The following is a 26455-nucleotide window of genomic DNA, read 5'->3' as shown; positions in this document are numbered from 1 at the left end:
CGCGAAGACCCACGAAAAAGTCTCGCGTGAGTCCTGGATATTTGGCATTTATTTGCATAATGCAGCAGCATGGAATTCGAACAAAAAATGATTTAAAAATGTTTTAAAATACCAGAAATTGTAGAAATCTCTGCGAGAAGATCGCAAAATATTCGCCAAGATGACGTCGGCGATATTAAGATGTAATTTTGCCGTAAAATCCTTGTTGCATCGCTCAATTTTGCTTAACAAATATGGACTACAATCCACCTCTCTCATCACAAACAAATCCTACAAGCATACTATAAAGGGGGTAGTTTTCGATATGGGAGGTGTTATTTTGCCCTCTCCTTTTCCAGCAATTGACAAAGCTGAGAAAGATTTCGGAGTTCCTTCAGGGACAATCTCCCAAATGGTTGTGAAAAAGTACAGTGATGATAATGGTAGGTTGATTCAACTTGATTGTATGGTACGTAGATTGTGGGTATGGTTGTGCAAAGATGATAGCTAAGTAATGCTAATTCATGCTGCCCAGTCATTTTGCTTGATTCACAACAATTTGTGAATTGATGTACTGGCATAGAGGGATGGCAAATAACATGAAATTTCAATAAAATAGGAATCTGTGCGTAAAGCATGGGGCAGCCCACCCCCTTGGGGTGCGTCCAGTCTCCTGTGACACACAGGTGCAAAACTCAGTATGCATATACTTGTCGATATAGCATATTGTTAGGGAACTGAAGGGTATAGTGTACCCCCTAGATAATTCACTTAACATCCTTCCCAAAGAGCTTACATCTCAGGGGTAATCATGCATGATCTCTCCTATGAGACAATGGCTATATTGTCATTCCATGATGAATCATTGCAAGGTGGTGATTTTGAGCAGATTATATGTTTTTAGTCTGTCAATAAACAACTCCCTATTGCCTCTAAATATGGTATAATATTCAACTGAATGAAATAACAAAGTAGCATTATCATTTATGATATTCCAGGGCCATGGGGTACTCTGGAGAAGGGTGAAGTTACAGTGGAAGAATTTCGAGAGAACTTGAAATTGCCGCCAATGGTGTCAAAACTTCTTGAACGTTTTTTGAGCAATATTCACACAAAATATGCTGAGCCATTGCCGGAGATGATTGACTTGATCAAATGTCTCAGAGCTAAAGGAGTCCTTGTTGCTTTGTTGACAAACAACTGGTTTTTGGATAAGGAAAATACGTTTATGCCTCTTGATAGGTCACTATTTGATCAGGTATAAGATAATTGCAAATTTGTCCAGAGCTAGCATGTCTTTGCTAGATGTCTAGGAAGAACATTATCTAGAACTGAAAGAGCTTTCTTTTACTAAGATTATTGAGTCTGCAAGAGTGAATTGTCGTAAACCAGGAGAGGAGATATATAATTTGACATTGGAGAAACTTGGTATTGAGCCAAATGAGGCAGTATTCATTGATGATATGTCAAGGAATGTAGAGACAGCAAAGACTTTGGGATGGCAGGGGATTGAGGTGTGTAATTGAGTTAGCTTGTGCCAGTCAATTTGGGAATGTGAAGGAGACTGCATGCATCCTTCTATTTTGAGTGCAAGCCTTATTGTAATAGGGAGACTATATTGTAATCTGAAATTTCTAGTTCAAAACTTCCAAACAAACAATTGAAGACCTTGAAAAAGTGCTAGAGATTCCACTTCAAGGTATTTGAGATTCCACTTCAGAGTATTTAAGATGAATTCATTGACACAGAAATCTGTTGGGAACATGATTTGAGAAATAAGTATTGCATAGAAATGCTCGTAATTTACACGATCATATTTGTATGAACCACCTCAGGTATTGTCCCTGGCTCAATTGTTGTGAAAGAGAAGTTAAAGTTTGATATTGAATCTTTGACGGAGTACCTGAAGAAAACATTAAATATAAAGATTGATGGTACTGTACAAAAATCAATAAATACATATTGTAATTCTAGATTAACCTTAAACACTACATTAAAATGGTACATATGACGATATTTTTGATCATGTATTGAACTTTCAGCATCTATTTTCAGATGCAATGATTGTGAGACAGTTTGAACATGGTCAGTCAAATCCAACTTATTATGTAAAATGTGATGAAATGGAATTTGTTCTAAGAAAGAAACCGGTATGTGATATCAGATTTGAATATGATGTTATAATTTGTTCTATGAAATTGATGTGAGATATGTCAGTTCATGGTTAATTGTCTGATACACATCTAAGTGTATCTGAATCGATCTACCCTTCTTGTGAAATAAATTTCATCATCTCTCTGTCTGTTTAGCCAGGGAAACTGCTTCCATCAGCGCATGCTGTTGAAAGAGAGTACAGGTTTGCATTTGCTGTTCTTTTGTTTTATGCAAAATTGTCTGTATCTTGCATGGTTTATTCATTCATTGGTTTAGTCTCTAACCTCAAATAAACTGATTTGTTTCAGAGTGATGAAAGCTATGCATGAAAATGGTGTTCCGGTTCCAAAACCGTTACTTCTTTGTGAAGATGAAAGGTGTGGACTGCATAGGATGCAAATGATTAAGAAATCTATTTCACTGCGACCATTTTGGGTAACATTTTTCAATTGATTTTTCATCTCTCTTTTTCAGTGTGATTGGGACTCCATTTTATATCATGGAATATGTGAGAGGAAGGATATTTAAAGATCCATCTTTGCCCGGAATGGCAAATGAAATTAGGAAGGTATATTTTGTGATTGTTATTTTCAGGAGATCTTGAAAATTGAGCTGCTAAGATTTAATAGAGATCGTAGAGATCATTGTGGCCATTGATTCAATTTGTAATTTATAGGAAATCTATGAAGAAATGAACAAAACTTTAGTGAAAATTCATCAAGTTGACGTTACCAAGGCTGGCTTAGAAGATTATGGGAAACATGGTAAAGTTCCAGTACCTAAGGATCTAAACCAACTTTAGTATACTGGATAGTTCTATCAGTTCTGTCATGGACTATTTGATCATGTCGTATTGATTCCAGTTTTACTACACGATGAAGCGAATGTTTGCGATATTTTGATAACGTCAAACGGAAAGCGTATTCTTATGACTGTGAAGTTATAAAACGTGACAATTATTTCTTAGGTAATTATGTGAAAAGGCAAACAGAAACCTGGGCCAAGCAATATGAGGCAAGCAAGACTCACGAGATAGAAACAATGGATGATTTGATGAGCTGGCTTCGTCAAAATGTTCCAGAAACAGACAAGACAACAGTAGTTCACGGTGATTTCAGGTACTGTACTGGGTGATTTCAGGTACTGAGCGATATCAATCGAAATTTAGTTCATTTGTATTTTAATTTTGTGTATTGCTGTCATGAAATGTACTGGTGAGTTTGTCTTGGACCGTGTGAGAAAAGGTGGTTGAACAGTAAACAAAACTTCAGTAGAATCTGGTGTACCTAATTTTACTAAGGTCTATTTTTTATCTTTTTTCATTCAGAATTGACAATCTTGTGTTTGATGCAAACGAGTCCAAAGTATTGGCTGTTCTTGATTGGGAGTTGTCAACGTTGGGTGATCCTGTCACTGACCTCGCTATGAACTGTCTTCCTTATTATTTGCCTCAAAATTTTCCTATTTTGAAAGGTAGGCTATCTAGTTACTCTACCATACCTGATTACCACCATACATAACACCATGCATGAATGTCCAAACCACCATACTACATAACATTAAATGTTATACCATAGGATATGCCATTCTACATACTATTCAATGTATACCGTACCATACCATACAGTACGGTACCGTAACGTACTGTACCGTGCCATATCATACCATACTGTATCATACCATACCATACCGTATCATACCATACCACACCATACCATATCACACCATACCATATCACACCATACCATACCATACCATATCACACCATACCATACCATACCATATCACACCATACCATACCACACCATACCATATCACACCATACCATACCATACCATACCATATCACACCATACCATACCACACCATACCATATCACACCATACCATACCACACCATACCATATCACACCACACCATACCATACCATGTACCATACCATACCCTTTGCTATGAAATGTAAACCATACCATATACCATTGTAATATACATCGGGTTTCACTCCATGTTATAAGGTTTTTCCAAAGTGGATCTAGTCTCGCTGGGTATCCCGACCAATGAAGAATACATGCGGGAATATTGTGAAAGAATGAACATACCATTGATTAAAAACTGGAATGTTTACATGGCGTTTACATTGTTCCGTGTTGCGGCGATATTACAAGGAGTTTATAAACGATCTCTCAAAGGTTCGTTCGACCTTCAGACTCATTAAAACACTTTATAAACCCTGTTCATGAATAAACGTGAAAATTAGATTGGTCAAAAGGATATAGGTGTGGTTATTGTCATCCGCTAATGATTTTTATCGTAGTTGTGAATTTGGTGCTTTTTTCACCAAAGGTCAGGAGAGTTCAACCAATGCAGAAAAGGTGGGTTTATTGGCAGAGAATATGGCGAAAGCTGGTTGGTCTTTTGCACAGAAAAAACCGGGACATTCTGGGCCACAAAACAAGAGAAACTACAGCACCACATCTTCACGTCGTTCAGAAGGTACGCCGGTGTTCCTTGTGGATATTTCTGAACATGGCTACGATGTTCCACCTTGTATAACCCATGTACTGAAATCTTGCATGCTATAGTTTAAATCCAGTTCTTTGTCAAATATTTTGCGTAAACCGTAACAACTTATTTTCATGCAGGTTTAATGCCAATCTCAGCGAATGCTTTGCCAGAACACGTACAAGAATTGCTTGAGAAATTGCGGGCATTCATGCAGGAACATGTGTACCCAAACGAGAGGATTTTCGAAGAGCATCAGCACTCAAGTGATTGCTGGAAACCTCATCCACTTATGGCAGAACTTAAGGTTCGTTTGCGATTTGTTTGTGGTTTCGATATGCTGTTAAATTGTTGTGTCAGGATGAAACAAAGTCTGCAAGTGATGGAGTTGATTGTTTTTGTTGAATAAGCGTTGGTTTTTTTGTAGAGTAAGGCAAAAACGATTGGTTTGTGGAATTTATTTATACCAGTGGAGTGTGACCCTGACAAGGCTTATGGAGCTGGTCTGACCAACGTGGAATACGCATTTCTTTGTGAAGAAATGGGAAAATCAGTCTACGCTCCTGAGGTTAGTATAAATTATATATTTCAAGTGATTAAACCCCCCCTCCTATAGAGTGACGGAGGTGATTGGTATTCGATACGTGCATGGAGGGCGTGTTACGGGGAGTAAAGGTACGATAGTGTGTGAACAGAGGGTGTAATCGAGGGGATAGGGGGCGTGCGTACAAGAGCCCAGGTACTGGGCATTAAAGTACATACGTAGCCATGTTTTTCGAAAGGGAAAATTACAAGGGGAAACTCCGCTTCTTAATGTTCACATTGCTTTTCATCAAAACCAAATTTATTTGTATTATTCGTAATTCGTTTCGTGTGCAATTACGGATCAGCATGGCATGCACGAGTGGGAATTTTGAAGAATGCAAAATAGCGCGAATTCTAAGGACGAGTGATATTTTGCAGGGTTTAAAAATTGTTGTATTTTAACGACAATCCATTTTAATGAAATCGTAATAAACTAAATTGAATGTAAGAAATTCTATCAAAGATTAAAGGCCTTACGTGCATGATATTATATGTTTAAATTTAACGTTTCTTGTAACGCTTCACACGGGAAGAGAGTTTGTAAAAGGTTACTCTTGCATTTGATAAAAACTATTGAGAAAACAACTTCGAGTAATTTATAATTAAGATAGCAATTCGTCTACGATTGTTTTAACCTCCTCCCCGTCATTTTCAACATTTTGGAAGTCTACATTTATCTTCTCTCTCTGTTCTTTACAAAGCGTCTTTATTTCTTCAAAACTGTTGTCATCGGCAAGTTTTTTAGCCTGGTCAACGTATTTTAAAGATTTTTTCAGATTCTCATTTTGTTTATCTGTCGGCTCTAATTTATATTTTTGAAAATAAAGATCAGATTTGACCAGCGATAGGCGACATGAGTTGTACTTCATTTGATCATGTAGATTTATTAGAGATTTTTCAGACTCACCAATAAGCTTAGTGGCTGTCACAATCTCGTTGTCAAGACTTGTAACCAACGAAAGGTTAGGATTTGCTAATTTTAAATGCAAAGACGCCAACGTAGTTTTTATTCGCTGTTCAAGGTCTTGTCTTGAGATTTCAAATTTATTCTCGATATACAAGAGATGTTGCAACGCACTGTGACAATAAGATTTTGCCTTCTCAACGAGTTCGTGTATTTTGCTTTGTAAGTCTTCGTCGTCTTTGCTGTTCTTTAAAGACTCCTCATCAACTAAAGAACTCAGGATTGATGCAGCATTGGCGTAAACAGCAGCTGGTATGAAACCAACTGGGGATTTATCAGCTAATTCTGAACTTTCCTCGATTATTTTCCAAGCTTTTTGGTAATTACCTCTTGACCGCTCTATCGCTGAGGCAGAATATCTCTCTTTAACAGCAAAAACTGATCTGTCTTCCGCATTGTCTAAGTATTCGCGAATTTTTTCCTGACATATTTCAGCATCCTTTAAATAACCTCGTCGATAATGTAAGGCGGCAGTCTCAACGAGACAGGTCAGTGTAGTGTTTACGGGTAAATTCTTCTGCTGGTTTATTTCGTGGACGATTGTTTCAATCTGCTGCCAATTTCCAAGTTGTCTCAAATTTTCTAATTTTTGAGTTATCTTCATATAACGTCTTCTGTTTTCTTCCGAGCTCCAGCTGCTTCGTTCCATTTCCTGCTGTGGCGTTGCAGCTTTGTAGTACGTGTTACGTCTCCAACATTCGAAGGACATTTTCTTTACTTCACCGTCTTCAAGATAATAGCTTTCTGGTTCCTTGGAGAAAACACCGCCTTTGTATGGGTTGACAGTTACCACCATCACAAAGGTTGATTGTATTGTTTCGTTGTTACAATCTTTCACAGGAACAAATTTGATATCCCACTCTTTGCCACGCTCGACTTTCCTTGATTCCTCTTGCCATATCATCTTTCCAACTGCTTCCTCTAGTTTCTTTGTTGTATTGTCGCGTTGTGAATCAGACAACTTCTCTCCTTCAACAATACCATCTTTGTTGATGCCGTAAAAAATATTTCCACCAGCGGCATTTGCAAAGCCAGATATTATATCTGTGAATTTATTGTTAATGACTCGATCAGCGAAATCGATGTTTTCATTTTTTTTTGTTTGAAGATGTTTTAATTGAACAGTCGGTGATTCATTTATGCTACATTTAACACCAGAGGTAAATTGTTCCGGCACTCTTTCATTGTGCTGTTTCAAAATCTTTGCAATACGGCATTCAAACAATTTTTCTCGTAAGGCATTTTGTTCCTTACAAGGTATCTGCTGTATCGATGTATTTATTGGTATAAACAAGTAGGTATTTAAAGTACACAATATCGGCAGAGCTTTTACAGGCAACGTGATTGTATTTTTATCCACATCTACTATAATATCATGGAATCTGTTGTGTTCTTCATAAATTCCAATGATGTGTTTAAAATGCTCTTCCACAGGATAAATGATATCGTCAGGAGTTATCTTGTTGTCATCCGCATTATCACTTGCTTTTAAAAGAAGTTTGCCTCCGTTTGTGTTTAAGAGAGCGCACACAATCTTTTTGATGTTTGCTAATAATTCGTTTCTTTCATTGCCTTTCTTTAAATGTTGCAGAGGAAATGTGACAGTGAGGACGTTTTCTGTGTTCCCAGGTGAAGACACACCAATGATGAGTCCTTTGATTAACATAAAGAATTGTAGTATTTTAGTATTGACTTCCTTTTATAAAGTTTTAAAGAATAGTTTAAACGTAATACATTTTTGTCGCATCGAATGCAACTGATAGTTATTAGAATCAGTATAACTCTTCTGTTGACTGTTGTTCTTAACAACGCGGCCGCAGCGCGTTGGCGTATAAGCAGGTGACTACTCATATCAACCAATCAAATAGGTTTATAGACTAACGTACGCATGGTAGTCAAAGCAACCACGCTATATACATACGCATATTTTCAATGGATTCCAACTTTTCAGTCTTGTACGTACAGAAAGATGGCAGAAAACGTTCTTGTAGTTCATTTTTCGCTGAAAGGAATTAAGAAGTATGTGTGCGCTCTCTTAAACACAAACGGAGGTAAACTTGTTGCAAAGACGTGTGATTCTGAGGATGTCAAGATTGATGTTGTCCGGACTGTTCGTTTGATCGAAAAGTATTTTAAAAACATCATTGGCGTCTATGAAGTAAACAACGGATTGAGAGTCTTGGAAAAAGGGAACAATACTATGACATTAAGCATACAAGCCCTCGCGATGTTGTGCACAATGAACACGTTTTTGTATTTGCCAACAAATAGGGGAATGAAGCAGGTTTCTTGTATGGAACAAGATGCTTTGCGTTACTTATTGTTGGAACGCCGTACTGCAGAGAATTTGGAACACAAGGTGCCTGAACAATTTTTGCACGGAAAGGAATGCGGTTTTCACAAATCGAGAACTGTTCAATGCATTTACCCTCAAGAAAAAACAACGAATAGAACGGATGCTAAACGTTGCATGCATGAATCAGCAACTGTTCAATTGAAGCGTCTTATTAACGTGAATATGTTAACGAGAATAATATCTGGCTTTGCAAATGCCGCTGGTGGAAATATTTTTTACGGCATCAACAAAGATGGTATTGTTGAAGGAGAGAAGTTGTCTGATTCACAACGCGACAATACAACAAAGAAACTAGAGGAAGCAGTTGGAAAGATGATATGGCAAGATAAATCAAGGAAAGTCAAGCTTGGCAGAGAGTGGGATATCAAATTTGTTCCTGTGAAAGATTGTAACAACGAAACAATACCATCAACCTTTGTGATGGTGGTGACTGTCAACCCATACATTGGTGGTGTTTTCACCAAGGAACCAGAAAGCTATTATCTTGAAGATGGTAAAGTGAAGAAAATGCCCTTCGACATTTGGAAACGAAATACGTACCACAAAGCCGCAACGCCTGTGCAGGAAATGGAAAGAAACAGTTGGAGCTCAGAAAAAAACAGAAGAAGTTACATGAAAATAACGCAAACATTAGAGAATTTTCGACAATTTGGAAATTGGGAGCAGATTGAAAGAATCTTCAAAGAAATAAACCGGCGGGAAAATTTACCCGTAAACACTAAACTGACCTGCCTCTTTCAAATTGCCGCCTTGTATTATTACCAAGGTGATGTTAGCACTGCATTAAAATACCTGGAGCAATTTCGTGAAGACAAGGACAGCGCTGAAGACAAATCAGTTTTTGCTGTAAAAGAGCGATATTCTGCCTCAGCGATAGAGCGGTCGCGAGGTAATTATCAAGAAGCTTGGAAGATGATCGAGGAGGGCTTAAAATTAGCTCATCATGCGCCAGCTGGTAACCTGCTTGCTGCTGTTCACGCCAACGCCGCATCAATCATCAGTTTCTTGGTTGATGATATGCCCATTGAAGAAATGAAGAAGGAACAAAGTTCCAGAAGCGATCCACGTGAACTTATAAAAATGGGTAAATCTTTTTGCCATCACGCGTTGCAACATTTGTTGTATGTCGACGATGAATTTGAAATCGCCAGAGAAGACCTCAAGCAGAGAATAGAAATTACTTTGGCATCGTTGTGTGTGAAATTAGCAGATCCAGAACTTTCGCCGACTCCCGACAGCGAAATCCTTGAAGCCATGAAACTGATTGAAGAATCAGAGAAGTCATTAATGAATCTAAAGGGAACAGAACGATTAGCGTACAACTCATGTCGCCAAATGCTGGTCAAATCTGACCTTTATTTTCAGAAATATAAGTTAGAGTGGGCAGATTCAAAAATTGAACATTTGAAAAAGTCTTTAGAGCATGTCCAGATCACTAAAAAACTTGCAGACGACAAAGGTTTCAAGGAAATCGAAAGTCTTTGTGAGAAACGCTTGGAGAAGATAAAAGATGAAAATATCTTGAACGACGAGAAACATGTTGAAGAAATCGACGTGGAAGAATTGTTAGCTTGAAACTCCTGGCTGCAGAGACCTCGAAGTTAAAGAAGCCTTTTGTATAGTGTTATAATGTTCGGTGTAAGTTATCATTGTATATGCCCTATACCCTTAATATAATCATCGGGGTTAATGCAAGGTATATAATGCCTTATGAAACGTTTCAGAGTAGTTTTAGGAAACTGAACAGCTTTATCAACAACTTCATTTTTAAGACTATACTATTAAAACGGATTCTATAGAACCGATATCTAATCTTTGACCACACGCAGATTTATGATTATGATCACACGTAGAGCACGACTGCATGTGACTGCATGGTTCGTAGTTTTTCAAGTAGCCATAGCTTTTAAGTAAATAGCAATTTTTGATGACACACACGATAACTGTATTTAATCGATTAAATTTATTTGTGATGTGGTTGAAAAGAAAGTAGGACCCCGCATAACGCATGTAAAGTACATATTGAAGTCATATTTGAAATTTGTGTACGTTATTTATCTCCTTGTAGTTTGTTTATTCCTGAATAAAATTAATTCTTGTCTACCTTGTGCAAATTTTGTATAACCTCACGTTTCAATACTAATTTCTATATCCCCGCTACCAATTGTGGTGAAGTGGCAAATACGTTTTATACGATAATAATACAATAGAGAGAACTCTGACAGTTGTGAACTGTACGCTGTCTGATGAAGTTTACGTCATGAAGAGGAAGGCCACATTTCATGATATGTTACTGACATAAATTGCAATGAATATTTTAGATGCTTGTTACATGGAGATATTGAAGGCACACATCCAGGGGGGGGCACATAGTCAGCATCAATAATTGGGGAGGGGGCTGGATTCATATCAATTCCTTTTAAAATCGGTTGTCTTCATCATCTGTTAACATGAATATATGCATGAATATGCGCCACTGAAGGCACATTTCTTGAGTTGTAACCCAAGTTAATTTCATCTTTAGATGTTCAATTGTTCAGCTCCAGACACAGGAAACATGGAGGTTTTAATCAAATATGGTTCTGCAGAACAAAAGGTAAACTGTGGTTTGAACGTTTACACTCTGAATGATTGAATTTGCTAAAATATTAATATTCTTTTCAGGAAGAATGGCTCTTACCTCTACTGGACGGGCGTATTCGTTCGTGTTTTGCGATGACTGAGCCGAATGTAAGATGATGTTCTCCTGTGAATATATTAAACATTAAGGTCTGTTGTACGATAGCTGGATAGTCCCATGAGGATACGATGCTGGGGGAGCCTGTAGCCCTTGAATTAGCCAGAATTGATTAAAATTCGGGCAATTTGTACAATCGAGAGTCACGGAGATTTTGGTGAAATATTCCATTCTATTTAACCTTGCGATTTAAAACTTCGTATGTAAAGTAAGAATGATATTATCTTTCATTTGAGCCTAAGTTGTCCTGAGCAATGACTTCCCCTTTAACGTTTTTTTTTCAATTCTTGTTTTAGGTTGCTTCGTCGGACGCTACAAATATTCAGTCGAAAATCGAAGAAGACGGCGATTTTTATGTCGTTAACGGCAGGAAATGGTGGACCTCAGGTAGTCTTGACTTTAGAAATAAGAGTTTAAGCTTGCTTCTAAATCTCATTACAGTTCTTTCACCTCACGTATCATGTGATTTTTGTTTGCAGGAGCGCTCGACCCGCGTTGTGAACTCGCGATTTTTATGGGCAAAACTGATCCAACTGCTGCAAAACATAAACAGCAGGTAAGAGGTACTGCCACATTTGATGCGAAGATGTTGGAAGATGCATCTAAAAAAACCACTTTCGGCTAAAAAATGGTCATTTTCTCTCCATCCAACTCAAATACATTCAATATAATACGAATTTCAGATCCATATTTTCCACATTTCACAACATTTTCCTACCAAATCTTTGCTGTTTTCATTGTTCTTCCCTTTAGATCACAGATTTTGATCTATCCTGAATCGTCTCTTGAGAAATTTATTCTTTTATTTAGTCGATGATCCTGGTGCCTTTCAAAACGCCTGGTGTTAACGTCATCCGACCTCTTTCAATGTTTGGATACCTGGATCCACCCTGTAAGATTAAGATATTTGAGGCTTTATTTATGAATGGAAAGACAGTCGCTGGATGTGATCAATTGATCACAGGTATAGCGCATGAATCTATATTGACCTTGTGTTTGTTGTTATATTATTAAGGTGGCCATGGTGAGGTGGATTTCAAAGATGTCCGTGTTCCAAAATCGAATATTATTCTCGGTCCAGGGCGTGGCTTCGAGATCGCGCAGGTAGTGTGTACGTTAAAATAGAATGGATCTTCAAATATGCATCCATGAAGACACGCGTAATTTTGATGTTCTACAAGTTCTGCTAGTTTATGTATTATTATTAACTTGCAATGTTTTTGCCTGTGGTATTTAGGGACGTCTGGGACCAGGGAGGATACATCATTGTATGCGAATGATTGGATACGCAGAAAGATCTCTGGAGTTAATGATTGACAGGGTAGGAAAGTTAGTCTACCAATTTGCGTGATATATGTGCATCAATCTTCATTTTGTTTCAATAGAAATACGTGTACAAATCAACTATTGCATCACGTTTAGGTAAAATCGCGTTTTGCATTCGGAAAGCCATTGATTCAACAAGGCAAAATTATTGAAGACATCGCGAAATCTCGCATCGAAATTGAACAAGCAAGGTAATACATGTCTGAAAGAAACGATGTACAACTTATTTGGACTTAGCTCCTGGTTCAAACGATTCCTGCAAATTAAATTCTGGGAACTTTACGACCATCTTAAAATTACAGTTAATCACCGTACTACAATCTCTGTTTTACTCTTTGTTTGTCGGCTGAAATAAATAAATAAGTAAATAAATAAGTAACTATACGTTTCAATTGCCAACCGAAATGACGGGAAGCTATAACGTAGGAAAGATTGAAGGAAAATCAACGGATGTATGATGAAACAATTTCTTACGTGGTTTAATTTGCATGTATTTGAAAGTAACCAGTGAATATTTGCTATAATTTTCTAGACTATTGACCTTAAAAGCCGCCCAGCTCATGGATACGGTCGGAAACAAGGTGTGTGTTATTAAGGTGGCAAACATTGTGCCGTATTTTTACCTAATGACGTCATTTATCATTTTGTCTGTCCACAGATCGCTGCGCCAGAGATTGCAATGATAAAAGTCCTCGCTCCAGAGATGGCACAAAACGTAACTGATAGAGCTATACAGGTATGGAAACCTTGTTTGAAATATTGTGTAATCTTGTATCGAGGTGGCTTACTTCAGTAATTATTTGCTGATAAACTGATCTCGTAATACCCACTGGATGAATCGATCATCCACGATGGCCTGACTCAATTTCTTTATGAAATTCTCCGTTCCCTCTTTTCCATATCTCAGAAGTTAGATCTTCGGGGTGACCTTTCTCGTTCGTTTCCAGGCATTCGGCGGTGCCGGCGTCTCGTCTGATTTCCCGTTGGCTCATTTCTGGGCGATGTCGAGGATTTTACGTTTAGCTGACGGTCCTGACGAGGTACACAGGAGAGCTGTTGCACGGATGGAGATAAAGAGACATGATACCAAGGGATAGGTATGGATAATATTCTGGTATAACTATGTATAGATAGGGACATATACGGGGTATAATGTGTGGAAAATTCAAGGATTTTTAATTACTGTATTTTTTCATAGATTTTTAACCGTAAGACGTTTTGCTGACAGTTTAGAAGAAAGTTAGATTAGAATGAATGTATTAATAATTAGATTATGTGAAATTTAGCTTACTATAGTCAGGGCAGCTCAGAAATTTTAGGGCTCTGGAAATAGTCGATTTGAGTGGCACTTTCTCTCACAGATCGCGAGCGCATTTATCTATATTATGTACCGTACAGCGATTTAGAATTATCTCAAAATTCAACACGTTACTTAGGTTTAATGAATTGTAACATATATACTGACCATTTAGATTTATTTGGGCCTTCTTCATTCGAGCCACTCCCTAAATAATTTAAGGCCAGAGTGCGAGCATCCTCTGAACAACCCTGGCTATAGTAACATGTGAATAGACGATGATAAATTGATAAATTAATAAACATAATTGTAAAGGAATGAGCATACAGCATATTGGCTGATATTTTAGCTGTAGCGTAGGCTTTTTCTGCATCTTTACTTAAACCAAGGCTTTCTTATAAGTTTTGTGAATAGTAATATTTTTACCATAAGTAACTCTTGCATATCTTTCTAAAGTCGGAATTAATATGAAAGTTCTACACATACGCGATACATCAATCAGATAAACCAATCACGAGCGCCGTGAGGGAACATGCACCAATCAAATGCGATACATCAATCACATTAACCAATCACGAGCGCCGTGAGGGAACATGCACCAATCAAATCCGACATCTGTATCAGATTAACCAATCACGGGCGCAATAGATTTATCGAAAGCGACAGTTAAAATGTCGGATTCCCTGAAACCGCTAATATAACGTGATTACCATTGAACTGAAAAATTAACCTCAGTGATTTACAACTGAATTAATGCAAGTAACTAACTTAGTATTCGTTTTGAGAATGAAGACCTGTCATAATGGTCCAATGCTCCATATAATTTATCAAATTCCAAACGTTCGCCTGCATGTGTAAACGTTAGTCGGTGCCCGTATTTAGACGAGGAAGATAAAGCACTCAGCGTCCATTTAAAGAAATACCACCACTAGACTCGGGTACATTTTCCCCTTTTTCTTGTGCCGCCATTAATCAAACACCAGCTCCCAGCTTGACCTGTACAGGCCTTGTATGTTCGCAAACAATGTGGTTTGAATATGAATGTGATATTCACACCGAGATGACACAAGGAATTGAACAGAATCCATCCATTAGATGCATACTGAGATCCCTTTGTTCCCTCTGGTCTTTGATGTGCCTGCCGGTACCTTGCGAGCCACAATTATATACACTCAGGTATTCAGGTCGCATAAATGCACAGCCTATTTTGAATATGAGTAAATATTTTCCAGTAGAGTGCAATGGAAATAGACCATATACTCTTGTAGAACAATCATTTGCCGCATGTAAGGGCATCTTTGACGCGTGAGGGCGTTTTCTTCACCGGCTTGTTGTTTTAAGCTTACCAGATATAATGTATGGTTCTGCTTGCGCTGTTAATTTTTTTTTGATAGAGCAGTTGGAACATTGTACGATAAATCTCAAGTCTTGAAACATTTTTGAAACATAGTCCGTGTAAAAATAATCAGTATAAATCATTTTCGTTCCCCAAATATATCGCCAGAGAATCCAAGGCTTATGTCGTTTGATTCACCTGTGTGAAGTTCAAACTTTGAATGCAGAACCTTAGGTAATGTAAACCATGGTTGATGGTAAAGCGATATGAGTGTTTTTTTGTACCGGCGTTTTACTGTTTTATGTATGAGTGGCGTAAAAATAATAGTTTAAGAAAGATGCATCCATCAAATATATTATTTATGTAAACAAATGATAAATATTTACATATACCATCTTTATTATATATACTGTATATTCTGTAACCATTATAATTCTGATCTGTTTCAAAAGACAGCAAATGCGGTATTTTTTGCATGTATTTCGGAGGCATGCGATCTCTGTTGAGTGTTTCGAGATTACGTCCTATCAAAGTGCTGGTAGTGATACATCACACTCTCACCTCATGATTGCGTGTCCCTTGTCCATGCGCCCAGCATGCATAGCGAGCGACACTTCCGTTACTCACCGGCATGTCACGACTGCGCACGGGGGGGCTCTCAGTACGTTCCTTGCGAAAATGACAGTACCTTTTTCTAAGACATGTATAACAAACCGTATGGAATACATGTTGTATACATTGAGGTGGCTGGATACCCGCGTGTAATTCGCTGACTGTGACTCTGTTAAGAAACCCACGGGAAACAATTCCCAATACGGAAGCCTTGTGGAGGTGAAATTCCCGCCATTGGCGAAGCACGGCTAAAGTGTTTTGTTTATACAAAGTAAAATTTGTATCGTTTTGGGAAACATATTTGATGCCGACTACAAAGTCCGGCTAATCATATGCTACATCTGTTTCATTTGATATTTGTTTTTATCAAATATTGTAGCATTTCCATGCATTTGCCATAAATAGCGTCATTTTTATACATAATAAAGACTGAATAATATCTCAACTTATTTGTACAAATTTGGTCATAACGATAGTTTTAATGATAGGATATGCGTGCTTTTCACAAACACAAGTTCAGATTCTGTTATGTACAAAATACTATAGTCTATATGTACCAGTGTACTAGAGACTAAGCCTAATAAAGAGAGAAGTACCCGAGCCGTTGTTAACATGAAGAGGCCATGCAGATGATAGGTCGCTTAGGTTGTTAAAATCATCGTAATGGTTGCATATATATGCAGGCAATATAACTTAGGAAACTGCATGTCCTATATTCTTAAACCCTTTCGGAATGAAAGAGCAATATACCGACATATGACCTCGTAAATTATATTTCATTATTCACATTTTTGATTTTCTGATATTGACAGCTGATTCAAGCAATTTATTTCAAATCCAAAATTATCTTTCAATCTTCCGATATCCATGTCGCCACACGTTTGTTGTCATTTTGTGCTAGGCTCTGCCGTCTGCCTTCTGACTTCGTATCTGAGTGGCTTATTTTTGAAAAATACTTAATGCATATATACCAATCTATATATAATAATATGCGCAAAACATACGGAACGAGACGAACTTATATATAGTAAATTGATTATTTTCTTTTTGATAAGATGAAGTGCTTGATGGTAACGCGACGCTGTCTGCCAAGTGGTTTATGGTTCTCCATCTAAATTAATATTTTCCACAGTATTTATACTTTCACGCGATCATATAGTTTATTATCAATAACATAGCCTCTTATTTACATATTTGCGAGTATTTGTCGTTCAAATACTTTCAATTAGAATACATATCTATTTATGTACAGTATATATAATTAATAATAATTGACAATTCACTTTAGTTTCCATCACGTTTGTTCGCGAAAATTCGATGCAAATTATACATGAAAGCTCCACGATGTCTGGACCAGAATAGACGCGGAGATATTTTAAGTACAAAAGCAAAAACGTTTAGGCTGTAATCATGTTTCCTAGTTCATTAAACCATGCAGGGACCTGAATAACATCCGTGGTTTGTCTGTCTTTTTAAGAGACTAAAAGTCTACGATGTTTCCCACGATTTTTCAGTCCGTAAAATTGGAATAGTGCAGAAATCAATGCCGGTGACTGTATGCTTAGCTAATCTCATGAAAACGAGGCTGTAGGCGAGTCGGCTTGACACCGAACTAATTCACACAATTTTCGCCGAGGAATAATTTTCCCAATTTGGCTTAAAAAATCCCGACTATAATATGCTTCCGTATGATGTTGTGAAGGCGCCAGACGCATTGAATTAGCTACAGAGAACATGCACTTAACACTGGGCCGTAAATATATGAGCTGAGTTATTGGTCGTGACATTTTTTGTGTTTCCCAGCCTTTGTCACCACAAAGCTGCGACACCGTTCATATGCAAATGATTCGAGCCATGGTGTTGATAAGAATACGAGTTATTTTGATACAAACTTGAATCCTGGTTCGTATTTGGCAGCGGCGTGTGGTGTAGTGTTGTTGTATGTTGTGGTAGTTTGATATAGTTCTGGTTGCTCGCTTCTCGATGAAGGTTGGGATAGCCGTTCTCGGACAGAATGTTACCATTCATTTGAATCCCGGCTTCTATTCTCTGGTGAACGTCGAATTGACCACCTTCACATTGTGGAAACGTTCCTCTGTTGTTGTAGTATTCCCCGTTGTTCAAAATATCTAAAAATATAATTGCATTTTTTTTAAAAAAAGGAAGCATGGTTTCATGGAATCATTCAGAGTTTACTTAGTACATGTTCTTGAATGTGAGCTGTCTTAAAGTGATCTGATGTTGTACAGAACTCACTGCTGAGTTAAGCATGGTTAGATCATGCAGAGATGGTACATGTTCTTGAATGTGAGCTACCTTAAAGTGATCTGATGTTGTACAGAACTCACTGCTGAGTTAAGCATGGTTAGATCATGCAGAGGTGGTACATGTCCTTGAATGTGAGCTACCTTAAAGTGATCTGATGTTGTACAGAACTCACTACTGAGTTAAGCATGGTTAGATCATGCAGAGGTGGTACATGTTCTTGAATGTGAGCTATATATACCATAATTAATTTTGCACAGAAAGCGCTAGCTAGTCATGCATGGTATAAATATGCAACGATAGTGCATTTAGTCATATAGTTCTGATATTGTAGTTTAATAAAGAATCGCATGATATAATATATTGAGCAGGGAGCGTGTACTTTAATTATAAAGAACCTTTTCAAAATATGCTGATCTCCGAGCATTGTTACCAAGCACGGTGTTCGCGTCATTCACTACATGAGATCAGGTTATATATCGGCTTTGCAGTTGCTGTTACACCGCTGTGTTCAAGCAAGCACGATCGGGAAATATAAATCACAGCCGCTAGACTCTTGTCTGATTTCTCTTGTTATGTTTAAGATAACGAGAACTATAGAACTGTGTCTGATATAATCAAACGCCGCCCTGCAATAAGCTTCTAATGTCCTCAAAATCCAAACCGCTCGATGACTGAATAGTTCTGTATCGCACTTGAAAAGAACTTAGGCCCGTAATTTCTATATTTTCGCCCGTCTTTCGTAGGGTAACCGCAAACCGACGTTTTTCTTGCGTAAACCGAGTTAACAAGCGCATTTTGGGGGTTTTTGTTTTAATATTTTGGGTGGGAAACGAATCGTATGATCTACTTTTGAGGCGTTTGCAAATGACCAAAAAACATCTGTTGCAAACAGATGTCCCATCGCGCCGTTACGTATAGTTTTCGCTCTCTAGAAACGATTTTACATCTGCCAAAGACGTTCAACCCACGTTTGAATATTTAACAAACATTCTTTGTTTATATATCTCGTTTTCTTGTTGCTTTTCCGAGCGAGATTCGTAGCCATTAACCGGCCAGAGATAACGCTTGCGAGATGGTCGTGTTTTGCCACCGCAAACTCGTGCCATTTAACTCGTATGCAAACTTTAATTACGCATTCTATGGCAAGATTTTACGATCTTTACCGCTGTATACAGTTAACACTGTTTGAGGCTGAAATATTTTAACCTTTATAATCTTTTAGTATATGTTTACTTTTGCTGTAATACATTCATACATGCATACATCGTCTTGTCGTTATTTCATTGTGCAAGTTTTTCACAGGAACGCTCTTTTTATTTGTAGACGTTTGTTTTGGCATAACAAGCCTTTTTTCGCGCAAATGCATATATATATATATTCCAGGCACTTTTGAAGCACTTGTTTTTTTTCTTAAATAAGAAAAATTGAGCCGATGCTAAAGTGTGCACTTCTTGTGCCTTTAAATGACTTTATCTTATACGCAGACCCGATATTTGCTTCAAAGTTTTTGAACCTCAGACATTCATCGACTTAAGCGTCGTAGTTAATCCAGTTTAGCACTTAAGGTTTTAAGTTGAACGAATAGCGAAGGCCATTAGCGGTTTCAAATGGTCGAAATTAGGGTCAACCGCCGAGTAATTTACAAGTGAAAGGCTGTCAAAACGTTTGCGGAGCTTGACTAAATGTTGACCTGTGTGTTGTTTTTTAGAATGCCTGGGAACGGAAAGCCGTTTCTGGCTCTGTGATTTTTGGTTGAACAGTAAGCTTCAGAATTCTCTCTGTTTAGTATCGCCAGCTGAACTCTCTGCCTGCAAGAACAATTCTTTTTCTGCAAACGCGCTGCCATAGTTTTGAATAAACAACCGTGCGACCGTGGGACTCGATGCAGGTGTTTTTAGCGTTTGAAATCGAGCTGAAAATCTCCCAAATGCATATCATCGCGTTTAGTTTTATACGGTTTGAAAACGCCAGAAATTCAGAGCCCAGCGTTTGCGCAAAGTTGCGCGGAAAAGTTCGTGATTTCCTCGACGTTAGAGATAAAAAATTTGAAGTTTTTGCACTGGTCTTTCGCTTGTAGTGCGTAAACAATCAGGATGATATTATTTGTTTTTAGTAAGAGTCGGCAACTGACGCGGCGTTTTGCTTTTCAGCTCATTAGATCAGCGAAAACAGCTGAGCAATAGTCGCAAAGAGTCCTTGACTTAGTCAAATTTTAATGAAAACAATAGAGTCATATATATAAGCAATATTACTAACCTTGATAGTGTAATTCGTTCGTTACCCGTACAAATGCTCTTACACATTTTTGAATTATTTAAAAGACCCTGAGACTTTGAATCGAAGTTTCAAATTTACAGCTGTCTTGCGTTGCATTCGCTAGAATTTGGCGTATTGGCGTTCAGTTTCAACACGAGTTATTGTTGCAGTCTTTTTGTTCGTCGTTTTTCGAGGGATAATGTTCTCAACAGATTTGTCGTTTCAATTTCTCCGAGGCTGTCTAATTAATCATTATCTGGGGAAGAATACTGGGAGGGACATGCAAACAGACATTTAACGAAGCTTTTCATCTTAAACAAACATTGCCAATAGATCGGCAATGCTTGCTGTTTGTTAAACGGATATTCAATCTATCGCAAGGTTTATTGTTAATACGTTTTATTGTAGCGATTTGTTGAATAGAATTAAGTTCCTCGCAACAATGCATGCATGTAAAAAGCGAGTTCATCACTCAGGAACATAAGATTAAGAATTGGTTGTGAACTAATGTTTGTTTTGCTCGTTTTTCCACACGCGAAACGCATTCAAGTTGACTGTAATTTGAGTTAAAAAGCTCAACAATATACTCACTTCAAATCCCATGAATTTATGTGTATATTATATAAATATATATTTATATTCGGCAGGCTTTGCGCGGGAGTTCGTAATTGTCGCAACGATTTTTTCATATGAATATTACTCACGCGGCAGTGTTCCGATTGCATCTATGTTTATATAACATGCAAACACAGTAAATCATCCATCATTATTCATCAAACACACTCGTGTTCAAAATGAAATATATATTGCTTGTAGGATAATGAAGAAGCTTTGAGTAATAACGCAAGATTTGACATAAATCTTTGATTTATCGCGCTAAACATATTTCTATACCAGCGCGAGTAAGGAAGTTGCTTTCTTATCAGTGGGACTTTCGCGGATCGTGAATAAAAGATCCACATGCATGCGCGCTTTACGCTTCTGCTTCAAATCTTTAACATTCAAACGTTCATGTTTACAAAGTTATTGCAATTAAGGTTCATATCGCGTAGTTTAGGTTTTGAGGGAAAATATATCTTTCGTGAATCTTAAACAATTTTTTTGTTGCATGCATTCGTCTATTATATATGAAAAACAAAATTAATCAACAGCTTTCCCATTATTAATTTCACGTAAAAACGGCCAAAATCTTTGATTCCCCTTTCAAATACAACAAATATTAACTGCTTTATTCACCATAATGCAGTAGCCGAGATTTGTTTCTTCATAATCGCTTATGTAAATATAGTTTTAATCTGGAAGAACTGTTAACTATAGGTCACACAAACCTTGCGTAGAAAAGCCACAATTTGGATCTAACAACGCTCCGACCATTCCTTCAAGGAGATCCTGATTATCGGATCCTTTCCTCGGCGTCCGAGTCTTTCCTCTGTTCTGCAAGCCGTTCAAACCGCTATTGTTCAACCGTCGTTCTTTTGAACGCCTGTTTTGGAACCAAACTTGAATGACTCTCATGGACAATCCGGTCTCCTGAGCGAGTTTCTCCCGCATGTGTCGCGTCGGTTTCGGAGTGGCTGCAAAAGCTGCTTTGAGGATTTCCAATTGCTTCGCCTTTATGGTGGTTCGCGGTCCTCTTCGTTTGCCGTTCGGCCCGTTTTCACCGTCTTCGTCTAGCATCGAGTCTTCTTCATCTTTCGGGGCATCGTCGCTCTCCGTCTCTGTTTTCTCTGGCGACTCTGAACCTGTTAAAAAAGAGAGGAACATTAAATCTTGCTTACCCAACGTGGACGATCTCTGAATCGTAGTCCGTCTTCGTATACATTCGAATTCGTGAATATCTGGATCCAATTTCGTGTCTTTTCCAACGCATCCTGGCTGAAGACGAGAGGATAAATTATTGGTGTTTTTCAATTCTTTTCGGAAATATATGGTTTTTATATCCGCATGCTTCAATACATATATAAACAATCTGTAGATTTTGTACTTTAAATGCGAAGGTCCTTTTTGTATTGACACGTTCAAACGTGGGCACATTGACGTCTATAACTGCCTTTTTCAAAGCGTCCGATTTTAATTTCAAAGAACCAAGTTCCCTGAACATTTCCGTTCTCAGGGTAGGTAATATAATTTCGAAATACACTTCCTTTGTGGTCGTATTTTCCACATGGGGAAGGTTACCCTCGCGCGTATAGATTTTTCCTTCTGTGGAGTGCAATTTTAACTTTTTATACTGCCAAGGTTAACTATATTCAAAACGCGGAAGAGTTCACGCAAGTTTTCGTCATATAGTGTAATAGATACGCTGAAAATGTCTATGCGCAATAGGATCTAGTTTGATAATACCCAACTTGGAACAATTTTGTTTGATCGTAGAAGTGATACATCCATGTATACTAGTCTTAAATACCCGGATTCATGATTGATTGAGTTCTCACTAAGTATATATGAATAAATGGGCGACGTCGTTTTTATATCCCAATGTTGAAATACAGGATCATAAAGCTACTGTGGACTCAACCCTATATCCATCGTTGTTATGTTGAATGTGTACATGCATCGATTAAATCACTTTACATATATATTACCCTAAATGAGCTGTTTCAACCGTTCCAAAGTGAATATACCTGATGGAAAAACCTGAACTGCAATTCCCTCACATGTATATTCACTTCATGCGATGATGAACATGAATAAAATCCGCTAAAAACTTATGATTGTAATCGTGCGTCAGTTAGAAGCAAGAGTTGTTTATATTTTGAGCTGTTCAATGTGAAAATTCGCTTCAAAAGACCGTCGGTTCAAAAGTCTACGCGTGTTCAACTGCTTCTAAATAAATTCAAATGATTAATGTCCAAGGAAGGAGCTTACACAACTACCTGCCCAACTGCTTGCACCTAATTTAAGTTTTCCCTTTATTATTTACTTACCAGATTTTATAAGCTTGTTAATTTTTTAATATTCATTCGTGGCGCCGTGTAAAATGAATATATTTTGGCATACGAACCTACTATACATCTCACTGCTGTACAAAACGTTTATCGTAGAAACACACAAAACGCGAAATCCATGGTTGTAATGCTTGAAATATATCGTAAGTGAATATGTACTTACTCTCAATTTCCTGTAGTTGCAGATCGTAGTCTTCCTTGCATACGAATTTAGTTCCTCCAACGTGATAAAGCTCGTCGCCAGTGGAGATTTCTTTCAAACACATCGAACAGCAGAAGCATTCGACGTGAAAAACCATACCTTTGGCTCGACGGACTAAGTTTGTCGGCAAAATTCCCTGATCGCAGCCCGAACACCTTGTTCCATAACGCCTATACAATATATAGAAACAATGTTTATAATTTGCTGATACAATCTATATGTGTTCCGCGCGGTTGTCAGAGTTTTAACTAAACAAGTTCGAAGAAAACCTAACAGGATTGACATATTTCCTCCGCGGGCGAAATTGGCGTTAGTTCTCATCGAATTTATCATCAAAGACTTGCATAGAAGTTAACTGCACTTGCCTGTAAAAATCCTTAGCGCAATAGAGCTTGCCCTCTCGTGAGTAACATTTCTCGGTAAGTTGAAGTTTACACTCGTCACATTGGAGACATTTTGTGTGCCACATACAGTCCAAAACCTTCAGCAAGTATTTGTCGGAAATTGGTAAGTTACAGCCCGTACACTGAACCATGGTTTCACCGTTCGACCTTGTGTCTTGAGCGCGCGCGCTGTAAATTTCGAGTGAGGTTGTGTCAGAGTGTGTGTGTCTTCAATACTGCTTGCATTCCAAGTGGAGCAGTTTGTTTTCACAAATTTATGCCTATAGAACGCTTAACTCTTTTATTTCGCGCGATAGGTGGCTGCTCCGCCTCTATCCAGCTGTCTCGCTCATAAAAATTCAGAATATATCAAAACGCGGCGTGAGCATGCAATTTGAATAACCAGTCATTTTTAACACTCGTCTCGGCTTTGCGATACCGTTTGCGAACGACTTGCAGCACAGTTTCACATTCGCTCGTGAGGATGGCCACCAGTTCGGAGGACTCCTTAATAATGCTTGTTGTTCAAATTTTTTAACCCTCGGCATACTGTGTGTGTTTTTCCCTATAACCAATCGCTGTGGAGGTCCTGTAGGTTTATTTCTATCATCGACGTGCTAGGGGAAAATCTAGTGCTAAGTTGTGGCCCACTCGTTGTCTCGTTTATCTTTTGTGCAAAATTTCAAATCTCGTGCCAGCCGTTAGCGTTTGAGGGCAGTTTGATACGGATGAACTTTACTTGGCCTTCGGACTTGTAGCACGGCTGTCAATCAATGCAAATTAGCCTTCATTGACAAGGCAGCTAAGATCACAGGGGAACCGACAATAATACCAGATATCTTTGCTGTATCTTTGCATTCTGTTGGCAAATACTTTGGGCAAATGATGCCTGAAGCAAACCTCCCAACTAAATCTTAACTCCGGTGCCCAAACTTTGAATAAAAACTTGGCTTTGCCTCATTTCCGCTTCGTGGGCATCGTAAAAAGTAACAAAGTTTCTCCCGATCTATTTGACATTCATGTATATTCAAAGGCTCTCAAACCGAGAGCGGCAAACAAGAAAATGTAACGAAAGTTGAGAACGTGTACATACAAGGACGTACAATCTTACGAAATGTTTATTACTATTGTTGCTCTACATTGTCCCGACGATTTCCGGTCAAAAACCAACTCATTGTTCGCTAATTGAAATGTTTGAAAATTCAGCAGGAACAAGGCTCTGAGGAAGACTAGAAAATTCCGAAGTTACAGTTCCTCTTTTCCCGCAGCACGACACTGTGACAACTCGGAGAGAGGGTTGTGCCGTTTAAACACACGGTCACAGCTATATCGGTTTTTTTCATTTACCTATCATGGTATTCGGTTTTTCGTCTGAACTCTTTCAAACACTCTTGTTGGAAATTGGTGCGTTATAACACCATAAATAGACTTGGCTTCTCTTCCAATGTTCATAAAAGCGATTTAGTTTTTACTGTCGGCTTAAAATGGTTGCTTCCTTTTCGCCTTAGCTCTTCTAAACGTCCTCCTAAGAACGTTGACGTTTTCATTTATCCCCCAAACGCCGAATTTTGTTTGTCAAATGTGTTCCTAGTTAGTCCTAGTTAGAGTTGGATTTCCCAGTGCTCATTTCGAATCACTTTAGAGAGATATTAAACGGATGGGCTCAGTTACATTTAAAACGTAATCCATATCTTGTTATATCATTTGTCGTTCATATGTCTCGAAAAAGTTCAAATGTCCAACAACACACGATGGTTTTGCCGAAATGCATCTTCGTTTGTTCACAATTAACTTGTGTGCTGTTCCAACCTGTTGGCTTTGTTGCACTAAAGTTGCGAATATATCAACCTTTTCCTCACATATAACTTACACTTGAAGCAATTTTAGCATCAGCGCTATCGTCTGTTGCAAATTTGGCTTTTTATTTTTCACTCATGCGATTAGAGTGAACTCAGTATGAGGCGAAAGAATTCAACGGAAAACACTCAAATACGATACATCATTTCCTTGGCTTATAATTTGATACATAAGAGGAAATCTGCATGAAGAAAAACAACCTTTTTAAACAACTTTCTGGCATCATTGTGTTTTCTGTGCGGGTTTTTGATTCTTTCTTCCTAAAGATACTGTATGATAACACGCGTCTAGACTCTATAGGATCCTAACTATAGATTCTATACAGCAGCTGCAAACTCTTTTCACACAATTGGCAACGAGTGGTTCTTATTGTACAGGCACAATCTTCACTTCTTCAAACGACGGACGTTTTCAATATAGTACATTTGTATGCATTGATGTCTGCATTGCACTGGCATGATAAAGAAACGTTCAAGTTATTACAAACATGATTCAATTTAATCATTTGTGTTTTACATATAGAGTTCGATTGAAAATATATTTGAGTTCTTCTAGTTCGTTTGGATGTGCTTTAGATAAATTTCCTGTGCAAAACGATTTTATATTTACGTCTTTTGTGCCCTAAAGTACTCGGCACTTGTCGAGATCTATGCCAACTCTTATGCACTTTGCTATTGTGAAACGATGTACAAAAA

General features: G+C 38.0%; 2 protein-coding genes across 6 annotated transcripts; one reads left to right on the top strand and one right to left on the bottom strand.

The window, feature by feature from the left end:
- The first annotated feature begins 56 nt into the window (after positions 1-56).
- Positions 57-23580, top strand: LOC114523884 (acyl-CoA dehydrogenase family member 10-like). Of its 4 annotated transcripts, none has more exons than XM_028544945.1 (28): positions 57-422; positions 978-1237; positions 1335-1493; positions 1618-1678; positions 1815-1913; positions 2035-2129; positions 2289-2335; positions 2442-2510; positions 2608-2701; positions 2810-2897; positions 3101-3251; positions 3461-3606; positions 4147-4320; positions 4475-4624; positions 4774-4940; positions 5061-5201; positions 11063-11134; positions 11203-11268; positions 11572-11662; positions 11755-11831; positions 12086-12167; positions 12291-12379; positions 12513-12596; positions 12698-12792; positions 13134-13182; positions 13260-13337; positions 13549-13698; positions 23498-23580. In XM_028544945.1, exons 1-27 carry the CDS (start codon positions 161-163, stop codon positions 13696-13698), a joined length of 3096 nt encoding a protein of 1031 aa, XP_028400746.1. In that variant the 5' UTR covers positions 57-160; the 3' UTR covers positions 23498-23580. The 4 variants fall into 4 exon arrangements, with proteins under 4 accessions (XP_028400746.1, XP_028400747.1, XP_028400745.1 ...); XM_028544946.1 differs by lacking the exon at positions 23498-23580 and adding an exon at positions 21688-23191; XM_028544944.1 differs by lacking the exon at positions 23498-23580 and adding an exon at positions 13800-14423.
- Positions 16447-24859, bottom strand: LOC114523885 (LIM/homeobox protein Lhx1-like). Of its 2 annotated transcripts, none has more exons than XM_028544947.1 (4): positions 23886-24859; positions 23482-23690; positions 21699-22112; positions 16447-17975 (listed from the first exon to the last, which is right to left on the bottom strand). In XM_028544947.1, the coding sequence occupies exons 1-4, from the start codon at positions 24053-24055 to the stop codon at positions 17656-17658; spliced, it is 1113 nt and encodes a 370-aa protein (XP_028400748.1). In that variant the 5' UTR covers positions 24056-24859; the 3' UTR covers positions 16447-17655. The 2 variants fall into 2 exon arrangements, with proteins under 2 accessions (XP_028400748.1, XP_028400749.1); XM_028544948.1 differs by having other exon boundaries at positions 23620-23690.
- Between the last annotated feature and the right edge of the window lie 1596 nt (positions 24860-26455).

This window comes from Dendronephthya gigantea, unplaced genomic scaffold (assembly GCF_004324835.1).
Source record: "Dendronephthya gigantea isolate DGI-Jeju-01 unplaced genomic scaffold, DenGig_1.0 000028F, whole genome shotgun sequence".
NCBI classification, from domain to species: Eukaryota; Metazoa; Cnidaria; class Anthozoa; order Malacalcyonacea; family Nephtheidae; genus Dendronephthya; species Dendronephthya gigantea.
The sequence above is the reverse complement of the archived record's forward strand: the minus strand, read 5'-3'. Positions and strand labels throughout refer to the sequence as shown.